At 36.2% G+C, this 14553-nt stretch overlaps 2 protein-coding genes across 3 annotated transcripts; both read left to right on the plus strand.

The window, feature by feature from the left end:
* The first annotated feature begins 1679 nt into the window (after nucleotides 1–1679).
* Nucleotides 1680–11223, plus strand: LOC110808612 (transcription factor SRM1-like). 2 transcript variants are annotated; one of them, XM_088222692.1, is made up of 3 exons: nucleotides 1680–2694; nucleotides 3860–4588; nucleotides 10183–11223. In XM_088222692.1, exons 2-3 carry the CDS (start codon nucleotides 4257–4259, stop codon nucleotides 10832–10834), a joined length of 984 nt encoding a protein of 327 aa, XP_088078818.1. In that variant the 5' UTR covers nucleotides 1680–2694; nucleotides 3860–4256; the 3' UTR covers nucleotides 10835–11223. The 2 variants fall into 2 exon arrangements, with proteins under 2 accessions (XP_088078818.1, XP_021889847.2); XM_022034155.2 differs by having other exon boundaries at nucleotides 3909–4588.
* Nucleotides 11224–12518: 1295 nt separating this feature from the next.
* Nucleotides 12519–14525, plus strand: LOC148253328 (uncharacterized). The gene is made up of 2 exons (XM_088222025.1): nucleotides 12519–13255; nucleotides 14387–14525. The coding sequence occupies exons 1-2, from the start codon at nucleotides 12519–12521 to the stop codon at nucleotides 14433–14435; spliced, it is 786 nt and encodes a 261-aa protein (XP_088078151.1). The 3' UTR covers nucleotides 14436–14525.
* Nucleotides 14526–14553: the final 28 nt, after the last annotated feature.

A 14553-nucleotide genomic window follows, 5' to 3' on the forward strand; every position in this document is an offset into this window, starting at 1 on the left:
CATTAGCCACCTTAAGCAATTTCACACATTCGTTAATTCAAGAAATACCGTTTTATCATTTTGAACTTTAATACCGTGATAGGAAATAGGGTGAGGGGTCCTTACTCGTTTCGGGGTCCGAACACGGCTTCACAGTGCGCCTACAGGCTGTCCCTAATTTTTCCTGAATTTTTCCCGGGGAACTGAAACGCACTACTGGTACCTGCACGTGTTCCAAAAAAAATCCCAAATTAGGCCCAGGGCCCCTACCGGCCCAAATCGCAACTCCGGCACGGCGGCTCCGCCGTGCTCCGGCAACGGCGCCACCGCCAGCGGCGGCGATTCACCTCGGGTTGGCTGTTTTCGGCCGTTTCTGGCCGAATTCGGCCACACTCGCATCGGTCCCTGTAAGAAAACAACCCTAGGGCCCTCGGGAGGCCAAAAATCACGGAAAAACGGAGCTTACCGGCGGCGGCGCTCTCGGGTGCGGCGGCTCTCCGGCGAGGTTCGTGTTTTGGTGATTCGGCTCCGGTCAACCTGTAGAGAAAAGAATGGTGATCACGGTGATATAAAAATTGCATCAAACGGAGGCCGGGAAGAGCCTCGTCGGAGGCAAAAATCGAGAAGGGGCGCGGCGGCGCCGCTGGTCTTTGGTCGCGTATTCTGGCCGTTTGGCCGGGATTTTGGCTCCGATTTGCCCACAGGAGGAATCAGCGTGGAAAAACGAGTCGGGGGTACGAAATTTACCTCGATCGGCGGTCGGAAGTTCCTCCGGTACGGCGGCGGGTGGCGGCGGCCGGCTTCTAGTTCGTCTTCTCCGGCGAGCGGCAGGCGGCTAGGGTTTGTGGTCTGGTGTGGGGGTTCTATTTATAACCCCTTGCCCTTTGATCTCAGCCGTCCATTTTGATTTAATCTGGGCCGTCCGTTTTTGATTAAATATGGGCCGTCCGATCGTCCGCTTGATCTGGGCCGTCCGATCGCGCCCACGCGGATTGCCAACGTGGCCCTTTTTGGAACGACGTGGTATTGCCACGTGGCAGGTCCTGGTTGGCCGGGATTGCTGACCGAGCCTGCTGACGTGACTGCTGACGTGACTTTTTTTTTTTTTTTTCCTCCTTTCCGGGTGCTACATAATATATATTAATGACAACTGTTTTGTTTGGATAATAAGATGATATAATTTCAGTTAAATTATAAATTTATTCCTATTTTATTATATATAACAGTAAATAGTATATAAGAAATATATAATAAAAAAATTATATAAAAATATAATTAAATAAATAATTATTATATATAATTAAATTATATTTTTATATTTAATAAAATAAATAATTATTATTTATATTATTATATTAATTTTATTTTAATAAAAATAAAATTATTTATATATTAAAAATAAATAATTATAATTATATATTATTATATTAAATTTAAAATTATTTTAAAAAATTAAAAATTAAAATATATTTAAAAATATTATTTATTTATAATGATATAACAAAAAATAAAAATATAACGAAAAATATAATTATTTTTTTATTATATAATACTGATTCGATAATTTTAAAAATTTATTTAAAATATATAAGTCAGATTCTATTTATTATTATTTTATTAAATTAAAAATTAAAATAAATAAAATTTTATCACGTTTATAAAATAATATACTTCAATTGACTACCAGACCGTCCAGACAATAAATACTTAACACAACTCATGTTACTGCAACTTCAGACACAAATGTCCAGGTGATGACTTGAAGTCTACTGCTTCTTGAGGTCCGGAACTCTCTGGTTTCTGTCACACAGACTCAGCCATGAGCCATGGCTACAAAACTTCACTCATTTTCTTTCACCAAAGCCACAAATTCTTCCCATCTCATCTCAATCAAGCTGCCCTCCTTCCATTTTCATCCCAAGCTTTTGCCATAGCTCACCCCCAAAAGCCTCCTTAAACCCCATAAATCTGGTTTCCCCAATTACCCATCATGCTCCATCAACAATTCTTCATCTGGACTGCTACAGAGATTGCAGAGGCTGTCCAAGGCAGAATATTGAGATGGGGACCTCCTGGTTCCGTTTGTAGAGACACCAGAAATCTAGAATCAACCCAATGGTTCTTCACGATTAAGGACGAAAAGTTCTATGCCCATCAGTTCGTAACCCCTGAATTGTCCAAAAGAGGATGTGTCGGAGTGATTTGAACTCGAGTTTGCGAAAATTGGGACAAGGGTTTGTTCAGATTAGTGGTGAGACTCTGGTTTCTTTGATCAATATGACAAATTATGCGAGGGAGAAGTTTCTTGGTACACTAATAGGGGTTACTGGCAATACGGGGATAACTACTACAAAAGCTATGATTGCATTATGTCTTGAGGGTTTAGACGAGGTTTATCAAAGTCATGGAAATTGGAATAATAGAATTGGGGCGGCTTTGTCATTGATCGGGCTTCCTAGGAGTATAAGGGTTGCAGTCTTGGAGATGGGAATGAGTGGAAAGGGACAGATTCTGGAGTTGGCAAAGATGGGTAGGCCCAATATAAGGGGTATTTTGAACGTTGGTGCGTCACATTTAGAGAACTTTGGCAGCTTGGAGGAAGTAGCAATGGCCAAACGGGAAATTCTAGAGGAAGCAATGCCCGGGGATGTTGTAGTCTTGAATGCTGATAATCCTCTTGTAACGGGTCTTCATGTTCCCCCTCGAGTCAAGAAGGTAACTAGATTATTTTCTTTTTCTTAAGTAAGCTTTTCAATCTACCTGGAACTTTTTGGAAATTGGTTTGGGTTATTCAAAGCAAGATCACTTGTAAAATTGATTGGTTATGCATATGAGTATTTTCCTCTGAAAAAAAAGAACCCTTGCTAAACTAGGTTGTGGTTTTAAGGAAGAAAACACTCAGAGTGTTATCCAGAGTTTAGGGAAAACTAGGCTCTGATATTCTTGTTTCTTGGACATAGGAAATGAGATGATGAGTTTGTGGATGGTCTCACCAGGTGCTGTTTGGTCGGAGCATGGGTTGTGATTTGCGGTTGGTTATGGCAGAAAGATAAGATGGAGGTCTTGGAGTTCGGGTTGTTCTAGAAAAAAAGAATGCCATGTAAATTCTTTGAACATTACTAGAATTTAAGGATAATATATGAATGTCAAATGTTTGCCCACCATAACGTCAGTCTCCTCATCAGTTTATTGGGACTTGAATAGATTATAAGGGTAGAGACATTGTTGTCTGTTGCTCCAAAATAGCCACAGTAGGATACACTTTCTAATTTGTCGTCAAGTTTTCTAGGTATAATTGCGGGGATACCATTAATGGGCAAGTTTGTGAAGATATAAAGAATTTTTGGCAAAAAGGGTTTCCATTTTCTTTTTCTGTTCATACTCGTGTCTTTTGGATAGCCTTGAAAGTTTTGATTTCATCTGCTAACGCTCACTATGGCCATCAGTTCATTGCTATGCAATCTTTATTTTCTTGGCTTAGAGTTTCCATTGGCAATTGAGAGAGTTTTTTGATTTCTAGTGATTCTACTTTCTTCGTAACTGACAGAAGAAAATGGGACTGTAAAATTCAATTTTGAAACTATCATGGGTATAGTGGGAAAATTTATGTGGGCCTGTGCTGTTAGAACATTTAATATCTGGTAGGGCATTGGGTTAACTGGGTTTTTGTTGGAATTAGAAATGGAGATTTGAATGCTCTCTCTATCCATTGTAGCCTTTTGGGTTTTTCTTGTTTGTGCAGTTTCTCCCTTGTCTTTTTTGTATCTCAACGTTTTAAAACCGTAAATGCCGTAACTTACACTCGTCCTTGCATTAATTTTTTTTCTTTTTCTAGCCTTTTAGGCTGCCATTTATTACATCTTTGATTTTATGGTTTCAGATGTTTCTCATGGCCTAGCTGTACTTCTCGCCTTTTCATTCATCAACAGGTCGGCAATTCACAAGAGTCCAGTTTTTGAGCTGCAGAGCAAATCACCATTGAATTCTTCACACAGTCCAGCTTTTGAGTTGCGGAGCAAATCACTATTGAATTCTTCACACACTTCAGTGGGTTTCTTGCTTCTCGTCTTTTGCTGTTATATCTGCTTTCTTCTCTACAATTGATCTGTTGCGGCTATCCACTATCGGGATAATTGAGATCGAATTTCCTGGGATTATTAGGTAAAAAATCTAGGGTTGTAAAGATTCTTGGTAACCCTGATTTAGAGCAGCTTGGTGGGTTCACTCTTCTCTTCTTTTGTGGTGATATCTTGGGTAGTGGGTTGAGACCAGTATAGATGACTGGGGATGAAGCTGGGGGTAGCTCCTCTTGGAGTAGGGAGCAAGATAAAGCATTTGAGAATGCTCTTGCAACTTATCCTGAGTATTCCACAGATCGGTGGGAGAGAATTGCTGGTGATGTTCCTGGGAAAACTCTAGAGGAGATTCAACATCATTATGACCTTCTGGTGGATGATGTTAACCGGATTGAATCAGGTTGTGTACCTCTTCCTGCCTATAATTCTTCTGAAGGTTCAACGAGCCAGGCTGGAGATGAAGGAACTGGAAGTAAATCGAGATCAGATCAGGAACACCGCAAGGGGATTGCCTGGACAGAAGACGAACACAGGTGAATTTGTTATTTATTAATTTATGCATGTTTCTTATATAGTAGATTATTTAGATACTTGCAAAAGTTTCTTGGTAATGGTGAAGATGTTTACTATAATTTTATAAAATGCTTTACATCATACATATTTGTGTTATTTCGAATTAGTTGTCTGGCAGGTTAAATTGACATTTTTTGGGAATAACTTCTTAATGTTGTTGGGGAATTTTGTTGATTATCTTCTGACAAGCATTGCCTAATGTTGTGCTGTGCATTTCTTCCAACATCTGCATTACTTGTGTAGAGAACCAGTTTCTGCAAGTAACTGGTTCACGAATCTGCAGGTGGCCTTTGTGCTATTTGCTTTTGCCATTCAAAATGGAATGGAGGCTAAGGCAGGTTGTCATTTATGCTTTAGTTTGTGTTTATTTGCTGAAGCTAAAAATTCAAAGGAAAATGGGTACAAAAGAAAACTCCCAAATCGATCATTTTGTTGTTAAATGAAACTGAAATGTGAGTAGAAAGGTGATCTTATGTTACATTTGTGGAAAGAAGTCTTTTCTGTGGCTACTTGAGTGTGGCTGTGCACATTTTTGGTTTGATAACTCTGAAGTCTTTGTTTGAGAATCTTGTACAAGAAAACAGGTCTTAGTGATGTGCTTTGCATTTCCTCATACATTAAAAAAGGGGAATATCAAGCATGTTATCCTTATTGGAAATTTTATGGATCCCTCAGCATTTTATCTTTTGGACACTACAGATTGTACTCCCCTTCCGCATCCTTTTTCTTTTTCTGGTTTTCTTGGGGAATTACCTGTGTTGGTTTATCTTGAGTAGTTCCTGGGTTTTTGGCGGTGTATGGTGTGCGCTTGCTTATGTATTCATGCTCCTAGGGAGGTCAAGAAGGCTGTACCCTTTGTTCCTCTTTCCATCTTTTTGTTAGTTTAAAAAACAGAAGGGATTTTGATGAGAATGACTTGTTCTCTCTTTTGTGGGATGAAAAAGAAAATCATGAAAGGGCACCTGAGGTGCCACCAGTTCAGAAGGAATTCTTTTTTGAAATAAAAATATGGTATATGTCGCTAAATACAAGTACAAACGGGGTACTAACTTATATACAAAAATATTTATATTTCAATCAAATTGTCAGTAAGGTCTCTGAAATCCTTTAAAGAATATAGATGATGACCAATAACTAAAACATCCAGGTTATTTAAAAAAAAAACTAAAACATCCAGGGTCCAGAATCACCTATTTCTAATTCTATCTATATCTTCCTATGCCCTTTGAAAAGCCCTTTTGTTTCTTTCTTCCTACATTACCCAAAAAATTGCAAAAGGAGATGAGTGCCACATGTTTTTCTCCCCACAAATGCCATTCTAAGCCTAGGTCTCATTCCTAAACATACCAGTCATAACATAACTAATCTCCAGGGACCCACAAGCCATACCCCAAAAATTGTACGCGATTGGACATCCCTACAAAATATAATTACAAGTCTCCTTTGCCTCCTACATAGAAAAGAACCATTCACCATAGTTTTGCATCTTATCATCAGCTTATCAATGGTGAAATCTCATCCAGCCTCCTAAACAAAGAAGGCCACTCTCAAAGGGGCATTTACCTTTTAGATTTGCCGATGAGAAAACTTGATCTTAATGGGGTCATTCTTTGTCAGAAAGTTATTGAAAAACCTAATCATGAAAATCCTTGTAGAGTTGAGACTCCAAACCGGTTGATTATCACTCCCATTCAAGGATACATAGGCAAGTGCTCTCAGAAGAGTTTCATATTCATCAACTTCCCAGTCGTTGACATTTTTTATTGCCTCCATGTATTATTCCCTTACCTCCCAACCTCTGAATGACTCATGGACAACAATATACTTCTGTCATGTAATCCGAAAAATCTGGGAAAACCTATGTCTGAGCTCTCCCACCCGAAGCCAATAGTCATTCCAAAAGCTTGTTCTCATCCCATTGCCAACATTCCACCTGATGGATCCTTGAAAATTATGCTTTCCCATGCTTATCCATTTCCACACCCATTTCTTATGCGGTCTTGACACCTCTCTCGAGTACTAGCCTCCATTCATGGTACTAAATTTCGCTTCCATCAGTCTTTTCCAAAGAATGCCATTTTTTTAGTTCTTTGCACCACCCTCAAGCCAATTGGTATTGGAGGTCGTAGTTTTAAGATTAACCTGGATAAGTCGTAAATGGGCATACCAAGAGCCTTTTACTCTAGTGGTGCGTCTCCCCACCATAGATTCTTAGTGAAGGAAGTTACATGGGTCCAATGCCCCTCAAGACAAGGCTAAGAAGTCATTTATGGGCTTATTTTTTTCATAGAATTTTTGCTTTACTATGCTAATTCAGTATCTGCATTCTCACATTCAAGTCATGAATAGGAGGTACTATTTGTTTTATTAAAACACTAATCCTGTCATCCAAGAAGAGAATGAATATGGAATTAAAATAAAAGTAATGGAGCTCCTCATGTAGATTCAATTATTACAGGTATGAGATTAAAGATAATCTTTTTTCCTGTCTTTATATGAAGGGACAATGATTGCAATCATTAGGAAGGAATAAAACATTATTTTATTTGATGCTGCGGCATTTTCTTGACGTTTAATTTAATTATTTTCTCCTTGGATGTAGCTCCACATATATATATATATATATATAGCTTCTTTGAAAGTTTTGTCTCCATCTCCTTTATTGACAGTTATGACTTTATGTTGAATATCAGATTTTATTATTTAATTCTTTGATTAGTTAATTATTTAATTAATTAGTTTTATATAATTAGGATTTTATGAGAATAATAATCTCATATAATCAAAAATTTACTAGAATAAGAATATCTCTATTAATAGGATATGAATACTATAAATATTTTAAGTGTAACAACTTAAATGGCGAGAAATAAAATTATTTTTTATCCTAAAATTAACACTTTCTTATATAAAATATTTTGAATCCTATAAGTTTTTATTATTGGGGGAAACAAATATGGGTTGTGACTTTACTGGTTCTTTTTTTTCCCTCTCTCTTTAATTTAGTGTAAGAATGAAACATACCTCAATTGTTTTGGTCCTTTTGATGCAACTATTCAATTGCTTTCTTTAATGTTTCTTTTTTCTTAAATTATACTATATCATTTTGGTTAACTAAATTTTTTTTCATTATATCGACTTGATAAGAGATAAACTGGGAGAAGATCACGTTTGGTATTTGTATGGAAATTGTTGCACAAAATACATTCCATTAGACAGAAAATGTTACTTTACATGATACCCTTTTTATAAGCGATTTATATAAAAAATATTGAAGCTTTACTACTTTACTAAGATAGTGATTTGAGGCCTTGTATTTTTTTTTATATAAAGTTAATTTTCTAAAATACCTATTTTTAACATGTGTTCTTTAAAATGAACTTATTTATTTGTAATGATTTTCAGATTGACTGCTTTAAAGATATTTTGGATATAACAAACTGAGATAAATCCATATTACAATTTCTTTTTGGTAGAGAAATCAGGGGAGGTATAATCTATCTTGTTAAGCACCTGACGAACTTCTAGATGTGCAAAGGGGTCTACTTAAACAGGATTATGGCAGTAGCAGATTACAACAAGCTGGTTGGAGAAAATTGTTGCTTATTAATCATGCCATTGGGTTCCACTTGCTTGATATTGTTCAACTACTCCATTAGGAAAATAATTGGAACATAGCTCTGAATATATGCAATTAAGTGGTGTGCCTTTGTGCTTGCTATGTAGTTTTTCACCATCTTAGGCACCCTATATTGGTGTGATGGCTTAAATGTTAGTGTTGAAACCTGAAGCTAGGTTTTCCTGGTTGAGAAATTTCCTAGTTGTCAACTTGATCACTGCTGTTCTAGGGTATGTTTGGAACAAATTAGTATTATTATTTTTTTTTGTAGAATTCAATGGGAAATGTATACTTTAATTTCAGATCATATCAGTTCCTATTAGGATGGAATCCTTGGGTTGGTCCAATCTTGGGTACCACCAGATTTCCATTCACCCTATATTTTCATCAAACTTTATTGATGGTTGTTTTGTTGTCATCTCATTTTATGCCTTCTGAATCAAGTCATTCTTTCTGATATGGCTGCAATTACATATTCACCTCTTTGGTGGATTTAAGATGTACTATAAAATGAGTCCATGCTACTTCTTTTCTATATAGGAAAGAAAAATAGAGTTTCTTTATTGCAAGACATGAATATCTGATCTTGTGAAACAGGGAGATTTTCAGCTGTAGAATACTGGATTTGGATTTTCATTTGCTGCAATTTTAATGTGGCCACCTTATTTGTTAAGCTGTTGGAGTCATGACAATGTACGATTTCTTATTTTCTTTTTCTAATGTGTATTTGGAAGCATTATGCTAGGAATGGATATTGGCTTTAAACTTCACTTGCTTCTTAGCTGGTCATGAACATCATTTTAGTTAGTGATTTGCCTATGTTATTCTTTACATTGTTGTAGTTTTGGTCATCATATTTGAGTTTTTGTTTTAAAGAGAAGTAGTGCCACATAAAAGGTTTTGGATTTTCATTCAATTTCCTTAAAAAATTGTTTACTATGATGCCTCCTTGCCTAGTAGAAAGTTTTGAAGGCTTGGACATCATGATTGGCACTTAAAATGGGGGTTTGTGTGAGTGTGTGGGGGGAAGGGGGTGTTCTCCTTATTTTTTCTCATGTCTAAGCTCTCACGGCAATGTAGGACATTGAGTTGGAGCACAGTACTTTTGAAAAATTTATTAAAGACAAAAATTAGAGGTATTTGATCTTAATAATGAAATTAACAAGTCAATATTTATATTATCATGATATGAATAGTCTACCAAGTAATTGAGCTAGGACACCTTATAAAGAGACACTAAAAATTATCAACATAGAAATTCTTAAGTCTAATTAGAAATTCTAAAAAAGCTAATTCATTGAATGACCTATATCAAAGAATAACTAATAGAAGCCTTTTTAAATATAAAATAATAAATGCAAACTAAGAATAAGCATATAGGTATTAGTTCATAAATAAGCTAAATAATGGAATAATACATAAACATTACAATTATATAAATATCTTTTAGTATTGACATGTATCAACTTTAGGATCTATATTATACCCTACTTAGTGAAAACTTGAAATGGAGTATTAAAATATTGAAGTAGAAAGGACATGAAAAATTTGAACTTGTTTTCTTGACAATTGAAGCTTGCAAAATTTTACATTGTTGTGAGAAAAGAAGAATGCTTACAAGATCATTAATAAAATTCGTAAAATAAGCCTATAGGTACTAGTTGATAAATAAGCTAAATAATTAAATAATACGTTTCAATTATATAAATATCTTTTAGTTCACAAATGGGCTTATATGTGTTATGTTTTAAGCTGTGATAGTGATTCTTTGCAGATGGGTTTGTCAAATAAAAGATTGAAACTCTCGTATATGTACTTTCTTATTTGTTTCTTTATTTTTGTCAAATGCAATAATTTGTTACAGGCGAAAGGTGTTTGATGTTTTGGATTGCATTTTGTTGAGTTTATTTATTTATTTTTTTATTTGACAAACAGGCTGTTTCTGCTTGGTTTGGATAAATGTGGGAAAGGAGACTGGCGAAGTATATCAGGGAACTTTGTGGTGACAAGGACACCTACACAGGTTGCAAGCCATGCCCAGAAGTACTTCCTCCGGTTGAACTCAACGAACAAAGACAGAAGAAGATCAAGTATTCATGATATCACCAGCTTTGGCAATGGAGATATTTCAGCACCTCAAGGACCAATTACTGGTCAAACAAATGTGTCTGTTGCAGGAGGCTGCTCTGGCAAATCAACGAAGGAACCTCCACAACCTCCAGCTGGACCCCCAGTTGTTAGCATGTATGGTGCTCTGACCATCGACCAACCAATAAGTGGACCGCTTGTCTCAGCAGTAGGCGCTCCAGTGAACCTTCCTGCCCCACCGCATATGGCATATGGTGTTAGAGCTCCAGTTCCTGGAGCCGTGGTTTCCGGTGTGCCAATGAACATGGGTCCGATGACATATCCTAGAGCTCCAGTTCCTGGAACAGTGGTTCCAGGTGTGCCAATGGACATGGGTCCGATGACATATCCTAGAGTTCCAGTTCCTGGAACAGTGGTTCCAGGTGTGCCAATGAACATGGGTCCAATGACATATTCAACGCCGCACACTGCCCATGAGTCATTTATGCAGTTTAATTAGGTACAAGATGTATAAAGTTGAAGACTTTTGGGCTTGTGCTGATGTGAGGTTGTCTATTTCTATCCGGAATAAGATGTGTAGTTGAAAGCAGCAAGTTGTGTGAAATGCTCAACTGTGATTTGTTTATCCTGAATTAGCTATATTATAGAGAGAGGAAGTATATGCGAATATATAGACAACTATGGAAAATGTGGCAGCAAGAACATTTGTCATTTTTAGTGTTGTTTTAAGTAATCTAGAAAGTCTATAAGTAAGGCTGTTAGTGTTAGACATAGTGTTTTAAACTTTTTATTGCAAAAAGGTTGTAAAGAATCTTCTTGTCCTTTGGTTATTCTATTTTGAGCAGCAATCCTGAGCATATACTATGCTGGGGGCTTTCATTTTTCAAATTTAACAGATCAGTTGAGTTAGTCATGTAAATCTCTTATTTGCTTTTCAATTTCTCATTCTGTGGGATTTTGAATAGGCCCTAACACTCAGCTTAGTTATGATATGAAGTGTGAATGCTCGTGAGTTATGTCCGTTCCACCCTCTACTTCTGCCTATTTTGTACCTGAAATGGATATGGAATTAGAAGTATGCTGTTCCTCCATGGTGATTTTTCTCTCACCCCGAATTGAAACCATAAGCTGTCTACAGGGCATGCCGTAGTTTAAGTGTTGTTGGAAAAAAATTGTAAAATTAATCAGAGAATATAACAAATCATCATACAAAATAAACACTAAGAACAACTATTCTCCTTTGTCAGTACAGCCAAAGTTAAAAGGTCAAAAATAAAAGACAAAATATCCATTTATGCAGATTTAGTATTATTGTTGTTGTAATATTTAATAAAATTTAGTTTGAACAATATTTTAATATTTAATAATAATATATATTATTATATCTAATTAGTTATTTTATAAAATTAATAATAAATATAAAAAATATTGAAATTTGCCTTACATGAAAAGTCAATTAGTATAAAAATGTAAACTTTTAACAAGTTAAAATTAACTTTAGTTTATTTTCTAATTTGATTTATCAATTAATTTATTAGACAAATAAGTAAACTAGTTTTTAATAGACTAATTATTTGAAGGGTACCGTCTCAGTTTTTAATAGACTAAAGTGTGGAAGCCCCAGGAGTAAAAATAGTAAGATTTATTTTCATAATATAATAATAATATGTTAAAATTTATTGTAAAATTTTTCAAATACAAATTTTTTTTTTAAAAATATGAGTTATTTATGATAAATATTAAATTAATATATTTTTTAAATTTAAAACTATTATTAATAAAATAATAAAATATACTTGTGAAAAATATTGTTATTTTTTTTACTAAGATTTGTATTTAAAATTTTGTTATTTTCAAACAGAAGACTTGCAGTCTCCATTTCAAATCCTTCACGCACTCCTACTCCTGTTACTGAAACTGATTAGAGAAATATGTCCTGGTGAAGACTTACAGTCTCTCCTGTCTCTTCTTGAGGTTCGGAATTCTCTGGTTTCAGTAACACAGACTCAGCCATGAGCCATGGCTACAACACTCCACACATTTTCTTTCGCCGAACCTGCAAATTCTTCCCATCTCATATCAATCAAGCTGTTCTCCCTCCCTTTTCATCCCAAGCTTTTGCCATTGTTCCACCCCAAAAGCCTCCTTAAACCCCATAAATCTGGGTTCCCCAATCACCCATCATGCTTCATAAAAAATTCCTTCATCTGGACTGCTACAGAGATTGCAGAGGCTGTCCAAGGCAGAATATTGAGACGGGGACCTCCTGGTTCCGTTTGTACGGACAAGACACCAGAATTCTAGAATCAAACCAATGCTTCTTCGCCATTAAGGGCGAAAATTTTGACGCCCACCAGTTGGTAAGCCTTGAATTGTCCCCAAGAGAATGTATCGGAGAGATTGCAAATCGAGTTTGCAAGAATTGGGACAAGGGTTTTGTTCAGATTAATGGTGATACTCTGGTTTCTTTGATCAATATGGCAAATTATGCAAGGGAGAAGTCTCCTAATACACTGATAGGTGTTACTGGCAGTACGGGGAAAACTACTACAAAAGCTATGATTGCAACAAGTCTTGAGGATTTAGGGGAGGTTTATCAAAGTCATGGAAATTGGAATACTAGAATTGGGTTTGCTTTGTCACTGATCGGGCTTCCTAGGAGTACAAGGGTTGCAATCTTGGAGATCGGAATGAGTAGAAAGGGAGATATTTTGGAGTTGGCAAAGATGGGTAGGCCCAACATAAGGATTATTTTGAATGTTGGTGCTTCACATTTAGAGAACTTTGGCAACTTGGAGGAAGTAGCAATGACCAAAGGGGAGATTTTAGAGGAAGCAATACCTGTGGATGTTAATCTTGATGCTGATGATCCTCTTGTAATGGGCCTTCATGTGCGACGCGGAGTCAAGAAGATAACTAGGTAATTTCCTTTTTTCATAAGTAAGCTTTTCAATCTGCCTAGAACCTTTTTGGAAATTGATCTGGTTTATTCGAAGCATGATCACTTGTAAATTGATTGGTTATGAATATGAGTATTTTCCCGTAAAAAAAAAGAACCATTACTAACGTAGATTGTGGTTATCAGAAAGAAAAAAATCTGAGCGTTATCCAGAGCTCGGGGAAAACTAGGCTCTAGTATTCTTGTTTCTTGAACATGCAAAATGGGATGATGAGTTGGTGGGTGGTCTTACCAGGTGCTGTTTGGTAGGAGAATGGGCTGTGATTTGCTGTTCGTAATGGCAGAAAGAGTAGATGGAGGTCTTGGAGTTCGGGTTGTTCTAGGAAAAAGAAGGACATGTAATTTCATTGAACTCGACTAGAATTTAAGGATAACTTATGAATGTCAAATATTTTCCGACTATAACATCAGCGTCCTCATCAGTTTATTGGGACTTGAATAGCTTATAAGGGAAGAGATATTGTTGTCTGTTGCTCCAAAATAGCCTCAGTAGGATACCCTTTCTAATTCGTCCTCAAGTTTTCTAGGTATACTTGTGGTGATAACATTAAAAAATTTTTGGCACAAAGGGTTTCCATTTTCTTTTCCTATTCATCCTCGTATCTTTTGGATAACCTTGAAAGTTTTGATTTTATCTGCTAATGCTCACTGTAGCCATAGGCGCATTGCTAAGCAATCTTTAGTTTGTTGGCTTAGAGTTTCCATTGGCAATGAGAGAGTTTTTTGATTTCTAGTGATTCTACTTTCTTCGTAACTGACAGAAGAAAAGGGCTGTAAAATTCAATTTTAAAACTATCATGGGTGTAGTGGGAAAATTTATGTGGGCCTGTGCTGTTAGAAATTTGTTATCAAGTAGGGCATTGGGTTAACTGGGTTTTTGTTGCAATTAGAAGTGGAGATTTGAATGCTCTCTTTATCCATTGTAGCTTTCTGGGTTTTTCTTATTCGTACAGTTTCTCCCTTGTCTTTTTGATATCTCACATTTTAAAACCCTAAATACCGTAACGTAAATTCGTCCTTGCATTAATTCTTTTGCTTTTTTCTATCCCTTTAGGCTGCCATTTATCACATCTTTGATTTTATGGTTTTCAGATATTTCTCATGGCCTAGCTGTACTTCTCGCCTTTTCATTCATCAATAGGTCAGCAATTCACAAGAGTCCAGTTTTTGAGTTGCGGGAGCATCACCATTGAATTCTTCACACACTTCAATGGGTTTCTTGCTTCTCTTCTTTTGCTGTTGTATCTGCCTTCTTGTCT

This window comes from Carica papaya, chromosome 6, assembly GCF_054855325.1.
Source record: "Carica papaya isolate Zhongbai chromosome 6, ASM5485532v1, whole genome shotgun sequence".
NCBI lineage: Eukaryota > Viridiplantae > Streptophyta > Magnoliopsida > Brassicales > Caricaceae > Carica > Carica papaya.

Bases quoted from the DNA above. Each gene is read 5' to 3' on its own strand.
- LOC110808612 (XM_088222692.1), top strand. From the start codon at position 4,257: ATGACTGGGGATGAAGCTGGGGGTAGCTCCTCTTGGAGTAGGGAGCAA. The intron at 4,589-10,182 runs GTGAATTTGTTA...TTTGACAAACAG, and splicing joins TGGACAGAAGACGAACACAG to GCTGTTTCTGCTTGGTTTGG.
- LOC148253328 (XM_088222025.1), top strand. From the start codon at position 12,519: ATGCTTCATAAAAAATTCCTTCATCTGGACTGCTACAGAGATTGCAGA. The intron at 13,256-14,386 runs GTAATTTCCTTT...TATGGTTTTCAG, and splicing joins GGAGTCAAGAAGATAACTAG to ATATTTCTCATGGCCTAGCT.